The sequence below is a fragment of the Dermacentor albipictus genome, chromosome 2, assembly GCF_038994185.2.
Source record: "Dermacentor albipictus isolate Rhodes 1998 colony chromosome 2, USDA_Dalb.pri_finalv2, whole genome shotgun sequence".
In the NCBI taxonomy this organism is placed as follows: domain Eukaryota; kingdom Metazoa; phylum Arthropoda; class Arachnida; order Ixodida; family Ixodidae; genus Dermacentor; species Dermacentor albipictus.
The window spans coordinates 155,590,119-155,603,867 of record NC_091822.1 but is presented as its reverse complement, the minus strand read 5'-3'; the positions used below and the strand labels follow the sequence as shown (position 1 = coordinate 155,603,867).

Genomic DNA, 13,749 nt, shown 5'->3' with positions numbered 1-13,749 from the left:
CTGCGAACAGAATCTTTCTTGGGTTTTTGTAGAGAAAATAATCACCGTACAAAAGAAATGGTAGAACTTTGGTACTTTCAAGGAGACTGGTAAAGAAAATGTTGAAAAAACAAAGTGCGTAAGAGGCACCGTAATCACATTGCTACGTTCTAAAACCAGCAAAATACAAGTACGCTCGTAACGCCACATAAAAGCAAACATTTTATAGAGTCATAGAAAGATTTGGAAACTGTGTACATTGCCTGTTTACTATTTTTTATTTAAATGCAACTGCGCAACACCGATATCATAACAGACATCCCGGCAACAACAGCGGCTGGGGGCCAAACAAGATGGCGCAGTGCATAGGTAGCGCATGCCGCTCAGGACGCGTTTCCCGACAACTGTTATCGGCCTTCAAAAAGTCTCAGAGACTTCGATTTTCGTCGCGAACGCTTCTTTCCGAGGCGTACTACTGCCGCGATGCGTGGAACAAGCGCACGGAGGACCCGGTGCTACGCGACACGAACGTCGACTCGTACTTCGTCGAGCTCAGCAAGAAGTTCGGCACCAAAACGAAGGCGAGCGCCGTGGACGTCGACATTTACCTGAACAAGGTGACCGGCAAGGACTACGCGGTGGAGTTTGAAACCGTGCTCAACCGGCACCGACGCTCGAGGCAGTCCTGCGACACGCTGCCTTCGACGCACGCCGCCGCGGTGCGCTACTTCCTGGACACAAACCAACACGACGTCCTGATGCGACTGCTCCCAAACCGTCTCGAGTACGGCATATTCCCGGACACCCACACGTTCAACATCCTGATGGACGCCTTCGTGAAGGTGGGCAATCACCGAGACGCCGTCAAGGTCGCCATAGAGATGATGCTGCAGGAGAACACGGGCAACGCCATCAGCCGGCTGCTGGCACTCTACTCCTGCCACAACTACCTGCGCGACCCTAAACCGGAGCCCTGGGACCCGAACGCCAAGATACCCGAGCAGGACGAAGACGACGACGAAGAGATACTCGTGCGCGTGCCCAAAATACCGAACCCGTTCTTCGACGACCACTTCGACCTGAACGAGCCGGACCACCTGATAGGCAAGACGCTCATGCTGTTCTGCGACGGCGTCGACGACCTGCTGCACAGGAGCTACTACCTGATCGGCTGCGGCCTGTACCAAAAGTGGGGCAAGAGCGCAGAGTTTCTCGAAGCTCTGCTCAAACGCACCGGCGATGCAGGGGAGCCACTGACCAGAAGCGCGGTGGAGAGCTTCCGCCAGTCCATGAACAAGGAGGACGGTGGGCTAAAAGCAGACGACGACTTGCGCCAGAAACTCGAGTCCGCGCTGGCTCAGTTGGAGGGTTCGAAACGGTTTTCGGACGCGGACGTTCACGAACTGATGCTGGAAGCGCTGAAACAGCTTCCGGCCCTGGAGCCGGCCGACATCGAGTCGCAGAAGCGCGACTTCGAGCTCTGGCAGGAGCTCAGACACAAGGCGCTGGAAGAGCAGAGGCGCCGCATCGACCGGGAGCAGACGATCGAGGCCATCAGGCTTCGCAAAAAGGAGCTCGGCGAGAAAGAGGAGCTGCTGTACGCGTTCGAGAACTGGGACCGGCTCGAAATGGAGTTGGCCGAGGTGGAGGCCGAGATGAAGGAACTGGCGGCCAAAGAGGACGTCGAGGAAGAGTACATTCCGCCCGACGTTCGGCAGCCTCGCTCAGCGAAATGAGTGAACCGCGTGGTGGCGCCTGGTTGTTGTAGATAAACGGACTTGTAGCTTATTTAAATAAATCGTGGACGACGATCGAGCCTACGTAATAATCGCTGTCGATCGTTTTGCAGCGGGAATACGTTGTTTTGACCAGCCACGTGAGTGGCATTCACACAAAAGCAGCAATCGCCATCCGTCACCTTGTCGAATGCACGGCAAGACTACATGTTCGTTCGACGGCACAGCTACGAGCACTACAGACGAGGGACTATAGCCCCATGGCTGACACGAAATGTAGCACAGCAGATTCGCGCACGGATCGCATTCGAACTCGCGCGGCAACACGAGTTTCAACGGTCACGTGTCGCGCGCAGTTTCCCATTCCTTCGCATCATACTCTAGGCCTCGCCTTTTCAGTTGTAGACGTCCTAAGACGCGTACAAAAGAAAAAAAAAGCATTAATTTCATTTGTAAGTTCATACTTATGCGTCAGAGCCGCTTGACGAGGTGATTGTGGAATGCATAGTACCGCCATGGTACAGCCTTCACCTTGAGAGATTAAACTGAGGATTTTAACTCCCAAAGCTTCTTGAGCAGAACTGGGACGAAAAATGGCGGCTCCAGGTCAATTTGTATACCAGCTGGAACTCGACAAACTTTGATGGCGCGATGTCGTGTGCTTGCGGGCTAGTACAGCGTGCTTTGCAATGCGCCACCAGCCGTGGTTGCTCGGTGGCTATGGTGTTGGGCTGCTAAGCACGAGGTCGCGGGACCGAATCTCGGCCATGGCGGCCGCATTTCGATGGAGGCGGAATGCCAAAACACCCCTGTGCTTCGATTTAGGTGCACGATAAAGAACCCTATAGCTAGGTGGTCAAAATTTCCGGAGCCCCCCACTACGGCGTGCCTCATAATCGGATCGTGGTTCTGGCACGTAAAACCCCAAAATTTTAATTTGCAACGCGCGAATACAGGCGCATTATCAAAAAAAAAAAAAGGCGTGCACTCTAAAAACAGTTGCACCCTTTGGGGTGTATATTCGCCACACAACAATAATCGTCATCTGTCTTGCCCGCATTTCCTTTCTTTAACGCTGCGAGCCCGGTACTTCACTCTTAGGCAAAGTTACACCCTTTGGCTTGCCCCTTCTGCCACACAACCATAATCGTTATCTGCCTTGATACGTTTCCTTTCTTTAACGCTGCGAGCCCGGAACTTTCCAGTAACGAACGGCACGCGCGTTATCAGCACAGAACAGTTTACACCCTTTGGAGTGCCCCTTCTGATAACGCGCGTGCCGTTTGTTACTGGAAAGTTCCGGGCTCGCAGCGTTAAAGAAACGAAACGTATCAAGGCAGATAACGATTATGGTTGTGTGGCAGAAGGGGCAAGCCAAAGGGTGTAACTATGCCTAAGAGTGTTGCAAGTCACGAACGGCATACGCGTCATCAGCATGACCGGGCATTCTCGACAGGAAGGCAACGAGCGCAGCGTTTTCAAGAAAGGAAATGCTATTAGATTCGTCGGACGATCCTACGGCTGTCAAGCAGATGTAGGGGTCGTCGGACTACCTCGCCGCTGCCACCATTTGAAGGAGTCGAAGGTCGTAGAGATGAATTCGGTGAACAGGATTTATTTACATATTAACATATTTTAAGACAAGACATACATCGGCAGTCTAGCGCGACTCCCATATGGAGCCCGCAAGATTAACATTCAGCAAACAGCATTCGAGCACACAGCTCACTACTACATTTTGAGCATAACAACGAGCACTCAGCTCCCAACGACGAGCACGACACGAGCACGCTCTAGCAGCCGGCAAACGCTGCTTATAAGCTCTCTGCTTGACGTCATAGTTCGACGTCATCGTTCAGCGTGGACGGAATCCAAGTGGTCGGGAATGTTCGTCCAATCATTGTAAACTTGCCGCCGCCCCGCAGTACGGCCGACACACACCAAGGCACACAAGTTCGAGTGCCCACACGCTCCGGAGTCGACGACCGAGGGCTTCGTAGAACTGTGCTCCGTGTCGGGTGGCGCGGCGGAGTACCACATTCCTGAGCTGACCGCGCGCCACGTGGCTGCCGGTCATCCGCAGTTCTCGGAAGGGCGCCTCGTCTGGTGGGCTTGGAACACGTGCAGCGGGCCGAGAGCTGGCACGTTGCCACCCCGTACGGCCATTCCTAACAATGCGGACAAGCCAGGTGACGATTTTCGTTGTGCACCCTTAGAAAAATATACACCCTTTGGGGCTTATCTTGTCCCACAACAATAATCGTTATCTGTCTTGCCCGAGTTTCCTTTCTTGAAAGCTCGGCGCTCGCTACTTTCCTTTCGAGAAGCTGCGTCACACTAATAACGCGCATGCCGTTCGTGACTGGGAAGTACCGGGCTCGCAGCGTTAAAGAAAGGAAACGCGGGCAAGACAGATGACGATTGTTGTGGGACAAGATACGCCCCAAAGGGTGTAAATATTTCTAATGCTATCTTCGGCTGGTCGCTTCCATCCCCCGGAGCAGAGTCGGGCAGATCCGGCGTTCCCCGAGCTCAGAGGTAGAGGACGAGCGCGCAAGCCAAACGTGCGACTCGCTCTCGGAGGAGGCAATGGCAGATGCTAAACCACGTGACTACTACCAACGTCCGATGTTTCGCTTATCGAAAGCTCCCGGCGCTGCCGGGAAAACCGGCGGACGCGCCGGCGGGACGAGCGTTCGTCGCAGTGGCCTAGGTTGCCTAGGTTACGGTGGGCCGTCGCCAACAGCAGCAACGCGGCTCTGCGATGACGTTTCAATTTCGACGACTGCTCCGACGACAGGGCTCGGAGCGCCTCAGAGCGCTCGAAGGTGGAGGAGAGCAATCGAGAAGAACCAGCCGAACGCAGTGCGGGCACCCTCTTTCAACCAGCCGAAGACAACGCCGCTCGCGAGAGCGCTCCAGAGCGCTCGGAAACGACCAGTCGAAGATGGCATAAGAGTGTAGAGTGCGCTCTAAAGTTTACACCCTTCGAGGTGTATATTTGCCACATGCACTCATAAAACGGTTGCACCCTTTGGGGTGTATTTTTGTCCCACAACGATAATCGTCATCTGCCTTGCTTGCGTTTCCTTTCCTGAAAACTCGGCGCTCGCTACTTTCCTGTCGAGAATGCTGCGTCACACTGATAAGGCGCATGTCGTTCGTGACTGGAAAGTACCGGGCACGCAGCGTTAAAGAAAGGAAACGCGGGCAGCACGGATGACGATTATTGTTGTGGGACAAGATACGCCCCAAAGGGTGTAAATTTTTCTAAGAGTGTGCAGAACGATAATCGTCATCTGTCTCGTCCGCATTTCCACTGAAATGTTTACACGTGTTGGGGTGTATATTTGCCACACAACGATAATCTTCATCTGTCTTGTCCCTATATATCCTTTCTTGAAAACGCTGCGCTCGTTACTTTGCTGTCGAGAATGCTCGGTCATGCTGATAACGCGCGTGCCATTCGTGACTTAGAAGTTAGAACATTGCTTGGGAGTACCGGGCTCGCAGCGTTGAAGAAAGAAAATGCGGACAAGACAGACGGCGTTTATTGTGGCAAGATACGACTCAAAGTGTGTGAACTATTCTTAGTGTGCGAGCAAAACCTCGGTGCACGCGCCTCATATAATTGATCTGGCTCGATCGCGTTTGTTTATCATACTTCCTGTTTGTTTCTCTATCAGCTGCTTGTTGAGCAGTTGTCTATAGAGTGTCTGACGATAAGATGGAGAGTCTTCGGATTTGGTGACACACGGATCTGCACATACCACACAGCGAAGAACACGAGCGAAAGCTTTACAGAGCTATAATAATTGCGATCTACTCAGTCTGAGATGCGTCACAAAGGCTCCGCCGCACGATAAAAAAGGCAGGGCCCCGTCAGTCGACTTCGGGTCGCGCGTCAAACGCCCCGTCCGGGCTCCTGTGGTCCCGTCCTAGAGAGATAGCAAGATGCGAGGAAAAAAAGTTCGTATTACCATCCCGACTCGATAAGCTAGGGAGGAGAAGCGCGAAAATGCGCCTCGGAGGGGCCGCCATCTCCAAGACAAGCGAGGGGTTGCTGTAGCGGTCGTCTGACTGGTCTGCTGCTGTCTGTGCCCCGAGGCAGCTCGTGGAGAGCAGACGGCACAAACAAGTCCGCCGTTCGCTTTCGCGCTGGTCGCGCGTTTTCGACACTCGACCGTCCGTCAGCGACGTGTGCAACTATGGCCACGGAAAACGACAAGGCGGTCCTCGAGGCCGTTTTCAACCCGCTGTTCTCGGAGTTAGGATTTTCGACCGAAGCGGAGGAAGACGAAGCGAGCAGCGGAGGTGCCGGTCAAGGTCAGTGCGTGCGCGTCGCGAGAACGTCCATACAATCGCGCATCTGGCACGACGCCGCATATGTGTACCGTCTCTCTCGCTTCGTACGATGCAAGATGGGCACATTCGCTACAGCTCTTCTTTGTAACGTTGAAGCGCCGTCATAGAATAAAGAACGCCGTCATGTGTTCGAGTACCCACGCGTACAGACCCGGTCCATTGCTAAAAAACGTAGAGCACGTTTTCGTGTTTTCTCCCTCTTAGTACACCGCACTAAACCTATTGCGTCACATGCGTATTCATGCGCAGTTTCGCAGCACATATCTATAGGGATCTGCAGGGCAGACGGCTAGACTTTTCGAATTATGGCGTCGCATGCATGAATTACGGTGCCTGGATGTATTACATGCGACGTTCAACAGCCATTCTCCAAATCAGGCTTGTATCTGCGAGTGCAAATGTATGTAAAGCGGACAGGAACACGGCCTCGCGCCAATTTACACATAACCGTGGAGACGAGAGTTTAACGCAATGAAATCCTACGGCTATAGATGGTGGTCAGCTTTTCGTAGGAACGGCAGACCTTCCGGGGAGCTCTGCGGTATCCCGTCGTTGGCGGTGTGGAGGGCTGAACGTGACGCAACTGCGTCAATTACTCATCGATTAAATTTGTTTGTCTCGCTATGAGCTCACCGAAATGGACAGCTGGCTCCGCTTAGTGGACACTTAGAACAGTCCCCCACGTGCGCATTATGTTCGAGTCGGAGGCAGTTACGAAACTTTGAAATTGGAATGGACGGAGCAGGGTCCCCAATTTCTTATTTCTAATGGACTCAAGCGATGCATCGATGTCCTTACTTTGGCATACGGACACACCATGTCAGTGCAATATGCCGAAATCCAGGAGTGCAGAGTTTTGGACTAGTTGGTCGCACATCCTGTCGTCTTTCATGTTCCTGTCAATACAGCGCTATGACTTCAATTGATGCACTATGCCGATCTTACATATAAATGCGAATGACAATAAGTTACCGTAGATATTGCATATATGCCTTACAACATAACGCTCGCAATTGGGCACGTGCAGCTTGGGTTTCCTCTCGGGAAAGTAACGTTGTGCCGGTGATGTTGGCAGGAAGGCATTGAAAATATATGTTTAGTCTGGCAAAAATGTGCACCTAAGAAAGCCTAGGCTTATCCTTACTCACGGGTATTACTCCCATTAGAGTGTCACTTCTTATCTCATGGAGAGCTATCATCGACTTCCTTATTGTGGCGATACCGACTGCACTCTTAGAAAAATTTGCAGCCTTTGGGGCTTATCTTGTCCCACTACAATAATCGTCATCCGTGCTGCCCGCGTTTCCTTTAACGCTGCGAGCCCGGTACTTTCCAGTAACGAACGGCATGCACGTTATCAGCATGACAGCATTCCCGACAGGAAAGTAGCGGGCGCGGCGTTTTCAAGAACGGAAACGCAAGCAAGGCAGATGACGATTATCGTTGTGTGGCAGATATACACCCCGAAGGGTGTACCTTTGTCTGTATACACTCTTAGCAAAATTTACACCCTTTGGGGTGTATCTTGTCCCACAACAAAAATCACCATCTGTCTTGCCCGCGTTTCCTTTCTTTAACGCTGCGAGCCCGGTACTTCCCAGTCACGAACGGCATGCGCGTTATCCGTGTGACGCAGCATTCTCGACAGGAAAGTAGCGAGCGCCGAGTTTTCAAGAAAGGAAACGCCAGCAAGGCAGATGACGATTATCGTTGTGGGACAAATACACACTTCAAAGGGTGCAACCGTTTTAAGAGTGTACGCACTCTTCGAATGATTTACACCCTTTGGCGCGTATCTTGTCCCACAACAATAATCGTCATCCGTGCTGCCCGCGTTTGCGAGCCCGGTACTTCCCAGTCACGAACGGCATGCGCCATATCAGTGTGACGCAGCATTCTCGACAGGAAAGTAGCGAGCGCCGAGTTTTCAGGAAAGGAAACGCAAGCAAGGCAGATGACGCGCGCGTTTATTGTTGTGGGACAAATATACACCCCAAAGGGTGCAACCGTTTTAAGAGTGCACTCTTAAAGCGGTTGCACCCTTTGGGGTGTATATTTGTCCCACGATAATCGTCATCTGCCTTGCTTGCGTTTCCTTTCTTGAAACTCGGCGCTCGCTACTTTCCTGTCGAGAATGCTGCGTCACACTGATAACGCACATGCCGTTCGTGACTGGGAAGTACCGGTCTCGCAGCGTTGGGCAAGACAGATGACGATTATTGTTGTGGGACAAGATACGCCCCAAAGGGTGTAAATTTTGCTAAGAGTGTAAGCAGCGAGCGCCGAGTTTTCAAGAGGCGAAACGCAAGCAAGACGGATACAAATGTTGAGGACAAAATGAACCTCAAGCGGTGCAAACTTCACGCGCTAGCGCTGTGTCCCTTTAGGGCTTATCTTGTCCACAACAATCGTCATACCTGCCTTGCTTGCGTTTCCGTTTTTGAAAACTCTGCACTCGCTACTTACTGTCGAAAATGCTTTGTCACGACGGCTACGCGCATGCCGTCCGTGACCCGAAAGTATTGAGCGCGCACCATTAAAGAAAGGAAAGGCGCCCAAGACAGATGCCAATTATCGTCGAGTCACAGGGTAATTTTTGTACCCAAAGGGTACAAAAAATTATAAGAGTGTGTTTGGAGACTGCGCCCCAACGGTTATAAACATTTTTTGCAGTACAGGTGTTAGGCACACACTCAAAATTTTTACACCCTTTGGGGCTCATTTTGTCCACAACGATGCAACGATCTGCCTTGCTTGCGTTTCCTTTCTTGAAAACTGCGCGCTCGCTACTTTCCTGTCGAGAATGCTGTGTTATGCTGATAACGTTCAAGCCGTTTCTTACTTGGAGGTACCGGGCTCGCAGCGTTAGAGAAGGCATGCGGGCAAGACAGGTTACGATTATCTCTGTGGGAGAAGATGCGACCCAAAGGATGTAAATTTTTTTGTAGAGTGTGTATACACGCCGCAACATGCATGGCCTGTGTACAAGAAAGGTTTGCACTCTTTGAGGATTATTTATTGTGTCTGTGTATCGGCCGTCCTCACTGGGCAACACTGCCGCACTGCAGAGAGAAAACTTCCAAGCTCAACACGGCAGCCACACACTTCGCTACAACCAACTTGTTTTAATCATGATGATGATGACTTCTACAAAAATGGCACAAACCCACTGAGGGCACAGGCCGGGTGGTATTGCAAAAAGAAAAGAAAAAAAAAATGTAAACACTTTCTTGCCTACCTCACTGCGGTTTGGCGTGGATCGCCGTTGGCTAGCGTCTGTCCGTGTTGGAAATACGATCGCTTTAAAGGTTTCTCATGATGTTTCTTAAAACGTGCCATTTGAAAGCCCTCTGGAATTTCAGATGATGGGACACCAAACCAGGTGAAAACACTGGAGGTCGAAGGTGTGCAAGCTGCTGAGGAGGGCCACATTGATCATGCCATCGACATCTTTGGTGAGGTGATCCGTCTAGCACCCAACAGGGCCTCCGGCTACAACAACAGGGCGCAGGCACTGCGCATCAAGGGCGACGTTGACCGTGAGTCAGCTATATACATGTCACACCGCACAAGAGAGAATATATATATCAAAAAAATAGTTTACACCATCTGGGGCCTATCTTGTCCCCTCCCACACTCCACCAAACATTAATCTGTCTTGCTTATGTTTCCGTTTTTGAAAACTTTGTGTTCACTGCTTTCCCGTCAAATATGCTATATACTTCACGCTGATAATGCACACATTTAAAAAAGTTTGCATTCTTTGGGCCTCATCTTGCCCCATGATAATCTTGGTACTTTCCTTTCGAGCATGCTATGTTACGCTGATAACGCGCATGCTGTTCGTGACTTGGAAGTACCTGGTTTGCAGTGTAAAGAAAGGAAATGCAGGCAAGATAGCTGACGATTGTTGTGGTACAAGATAAGCCCCAAAGAGTGCAAAGCTTTCTTAAGGGTGCACAAGCCGTTCCTGACCTGGAAGGGCTGAGCACGCATCGTTAAAGGAAGGAAATTAAGGCACGCAAGACAGATGAAGATTACTGTTTGGGGACAAAATATGACCCAAAGGGGTGTAAACGTTTCTAAGAGTGCACTTCCTGCTGCACTGTGGGAAAAGTTTGCACCCTTTGGGGCTTATTTTGTCCCACAACTAATATCATCATCTATTAATCAAGGGAAAATGAGACACCCACCCAATCGTAGCAACTGCTACAAAGGAAACCCATATGGATTTTTCGAAACAAAAGCCTCGTAGTTGAAGAAAAATTCATCCTGGTCTGAAACTCGAACCTGGAGCCACCGCCTAACCAGGCGGTTAGCAGATGGCAGGGTGAAGTCAAATTTGTCAACTCGAAGCAAAGCCAAGAGTTTGACGTAATAGCTCTATGGAAATCCACAAGGTGGAGGAACCTTGCGAGTTTCCACAGAACTATTACGTCAAACTATCATCATCTATCTTGCGTGCCTTCCTTTAATGCTGCGCATCGGGTACTTCCAGGTCACGAACAGCATCTGCATTATCAGCATGACATGGCATTCTTGACAGAGAAGTGGCGAGCACAGAGTTTTTAAGAAAAGAAATGCAAGCAAAGCAAATGATTATTGTTGTTGTGGGACAAGATAAGCCTCAAAGGGTGCCAACTTTTTCAAGAGTGTGCACTTCTGAATTTGTACTCTCTTTAGAGTGTACTTTTCTGCCCTGTCTCTTCTTCACTATTATGGGCGTTTCTGGCGGATGCTGGGTGCTTTCCTCACAGAAAAGTACAGAACTACTATGGCCTGGCACACAGAGTCCACAAGAAAGACGATAGTAAGGCACAAAGTTGCACTCTTGAAAATCTGTACACTTTAAAACTTTTGCCACACAGAAATAGTCACGAACCTTGTGTGCACATAGTCACGAACTTTGTCAGTGTCCCGTAAAATTTGTAAGAGGAAAGCACCAAGCACACGGCAGTTCCTTTTCTTGTCGTTCATAGTGTGCCGTTCAAGTTGCACGACATAACTGCAACCCAGAGGGTGTAGCTTTTAAGAGGGTACACCCAAACAGTGCAACCTTCTTAGGAACGTGAGTGAGGTGACAGAGTGCTTAGTTCAGTGTTGTTACAGTCCCGTCTGTTTAAAGCTCCTGCAGAGAAGTCATCTGATTCATAACACAACACTACCACAAAGGTGCACAGCCCTACGATCCAAGTGGCCAGCCTATCAATGGAGCAATTGCCTCGTTCCACGTGTCCGCTCTCAGTTTAGCATTTTCGTGTAATCGCAGTTGCGTTGTGCCATAGCAATAGAGTGAGGCGTGCTGTATAAGGACTGCAGGAACACTGTTAAAATACGCTTTAAATTTCAGTTACCCAATGACTTGGGTTATTTCCCAAGTCCCCTGCAGCTTGCAGCAGTTTGTTCTTTGTTGTTTCTAATTGTTCTAACTGAACACAAATGCAAACACACTGGTAATCCTTTAGTGGTGCCTGAATGTTGAAGCCCTCTGCTTGCTCTTCTAATGTTGTCCTCTTATTGCCATGGTGAGACCTTGCTGCACCAATTCACTTGCACACTCTGGTGACATTCCAATGAGAGGCCAGCAGCAGAAATACATTTCTCGAGGTCAATTTGTGAGGATGGTAACGCTTGCTGAAAAGTTTGCAGCCACATACGACGCCCAGTGGTGATATTGCGATATACTCAATAGGCAATCCTGAAGAGCCAGACTGTGCTCTATTGTGGTAGTCATTAATATGACTAAGCAAAGCGAAGTCCTTCGTAATTCGCCCACATTATACCATTTGACCAAAATTAAGTTTTTTTACATTTTAACTCCATGTGCAATATTTGATGCAACTACACGTGCAATAGTCTAGCATTCATGGAGAGAACAAGTAAAGATACTTTGCATTTTAAATAAAGCATTAAATGGCACCAATTCGAGTTTTAATTAAGCTATGCCTCTTGCTTGAGTGCATAAATAATTCGTAAAAGAAGGCAGAAAAGAGCATCTTTGCATGACAACTTAACTTTATTATTTTTCTGTTATTCACATGTGCAGGTGCTCTAGAAGACCTGAACAATGCCATCAACCTTGGCCAGGGGAACAAACATGCAGCCGCACAGGCCCTATGTCAACGTGGACTCATCTACCGGCTGAGGGAGCAGGACCAAGAGGCTCAGGCAGACTTCAAGGAGGCTGCCAAACTGGGAAGCCAGTTCGCCAAGAACCAGCTGGTCCAGATGAACCCATATGCAGCTCTGTGCAACCGCATGCTAGGCCAGATGTTTGCAAAGCTCAGGCAGGGAGAGGATGACACCAGATAATGAGCCACCATGTGGGTGGTCCTTATACAATGCGATCACAGAACTTTTTTTGCTGAGGAGAATGGCTCCTGTAAGGCTGAGCTTTGTTGACTAATCATGTCAGAATTGTCCCCCTCTAACTGCTTGTAAAGAAAAAGAAAAAAAGAAAGAAGTATAGGGTTCGCTTTTAGAGACTAGTGTTTGCTCCATGTCACACTTTGCAAATGACTACACATTGAGCTGAAACATATCATTGGATGAGATATGTCACCTCTTACAGTACCTGACATTGTGCCATGGCCCTGTTTATAGCTGTTACCAGGCAAGACTCTGTCATCACATGGTATCCAAACAGCACTTTAGTATAATTACTCCAAACGCTTCCACAAAGTTTTTGTGTTCTAGGCTTGCCTGAACAGGACTGCAATGTAAGCAAGTACTCGCAGACAGATTTCTGTGGCTATGAAGAGAAAGCTACGGGGGGAGGAGCTTCTGCACATGCGTTACCGCGCCGAGTAGTCTGCCAGCGTTTGACAGTGCTTTTGATTGCTCGGAACAGACGGTGAATCGACGCAGCTTCCTTGTGCGACGGTTTCACATTTGCCCAGACGCGGAAGGGAAACCCGCAAAATAAGTAAAGTTTTACATTCAGTGGTGTGTTTTGCCTTATTTGACTGTTGCTATTAAGGTGTTAATGTTTTCTCTTCCCCAGTGTAAACTAACGTGAATGAAAACGCGGGACTCATTTCAGAAGCACTTTCACTTGTGCATGCCTTGCCTCCGTAGCTTTCTCTTCATTGCTGCAGAAAGTTGTCGGTGAGTATAGGTATGCATATAATAACTGCAGGTGGAAGAGATCAGAAAGAGAGGTGTGAATGAAAAGGCTATTTTGTGTTAATAAAGTTGTGTTTTTATTAACAGTATTTGTCACAATGCCTGGTCTTTCTTTGAACGTCAATCAGGCTGTTTCTTCAAGGTTACAAAGAGCAATCTTTGAAAAGAGCACTTGTGGTTGCTCCCAACTCGCGTTTTCCCCGATGTTGTTTTCCCCACATGGCTCTCATGTCTCCTGTAATCTGGCTTCTCTGCATAGCTAAGCGCCGGCTGCGGGTGGCAGAATAGTATGAGAGATGGAGCGAGTGTTGTGCTGCTAACGTCACCTAATGGCAGGGTTACTCAGGCATAAAAGGGCCTGTTCTCTTTTGGCTTGGGGTCGGCAAGCTGCACGGGCTTCTCGCGCACTCGCCCACCATTTGATGAACTGTCCTGCGAAAGGCTTAGGAGCAGGACACCAGAATGGGTGAACACGATCATTCAGCATGGGGGCGAACATGTTCACTCACTATCCGGTCGCAGTGAGTCCGATGTCCTCCATTTG

At 49.7% G+C, this 13,749-nt stretch overlaps 2 protein-coding genes across 2 annotated transcripts; both read left to right on the top strand.

The window, feature by feature from the left end:
- The first annotated feature begins 205 nt into the window (after nucleotides 1-205).
- LOC135915494 (small ribosomal subunit protein mS27) lies at nucleotides 206-1,794 on the top strand. The gene has a single exon (XM_065448596.1). It carries the CDS (start codon nucleotides 333-335, stop codon nucleotides 1,713-1,715), a length of 1,383 nt encoding a protein of 460 aa, XP_065304668.1. The 5' UTR covers nucleotides 206-332; the 3' UTR covers nucleotides 1,716-1,794.
- Nucleotides 1,795-5,620: 3,826 nt separating this feature from the next.
- On the top strand, nucleotides 5,621-13,294 carry LOC135915491 (tetratricopeptide repeat protein 36). Its single transcript, XM_065448590.2, has 3 exons — nucleotides 5,621-6,041; nucleotides 9,443-9,619; nucleotides 12,127-13,294. The coding sequence occupies exons 1-3, from the start codon at nucleotides 5,924-5,926 to the stop codon at nucleotides 12,390-12,392; spliced, it is 561 nt and encodes a 186-aa protein (XP_065304662.1). The 5' UTR covers nucleotides 5,621-5,923; the 3' UTR covers nucleotides 12,393-13,294.
- The last annotated feature ends 455 nt before the right edge of the window (nucleotides 13,295-13,749 follow it).

Bases quoted from the DNA above. Each gene is read 5' to 3' on its own strand.
- LOC135915491 (XM_065448590.2), top strand. From the start codon at position 5,924: ATGGCCACGGAAAACGACAAGGCGGTCCTCGAGGCCGTTTTCAACCCG. The intron at 6,042-9,442 runs GTCAGTGCGTGC...CTGGAATTTCAG, and splicing joins CAGCGGAGGTGCCGGTCAAG to ATGATGGGACACCAAACCAG. The intron at 9,620-12,126 runs GTGAGTCAGCTA...TCACATGTGCAG, and splicing joins CATCAAGGGCGACGTTGACC to GTGCTCTAGAAGACCTGAAC.
- LOC135915494 (XM_065448596.1), top strand. From the start codon at position 333: ATGGCGCAGTGCATAGGTAGCGCATGCCGCTCAGGACGCGTTTCCCGA.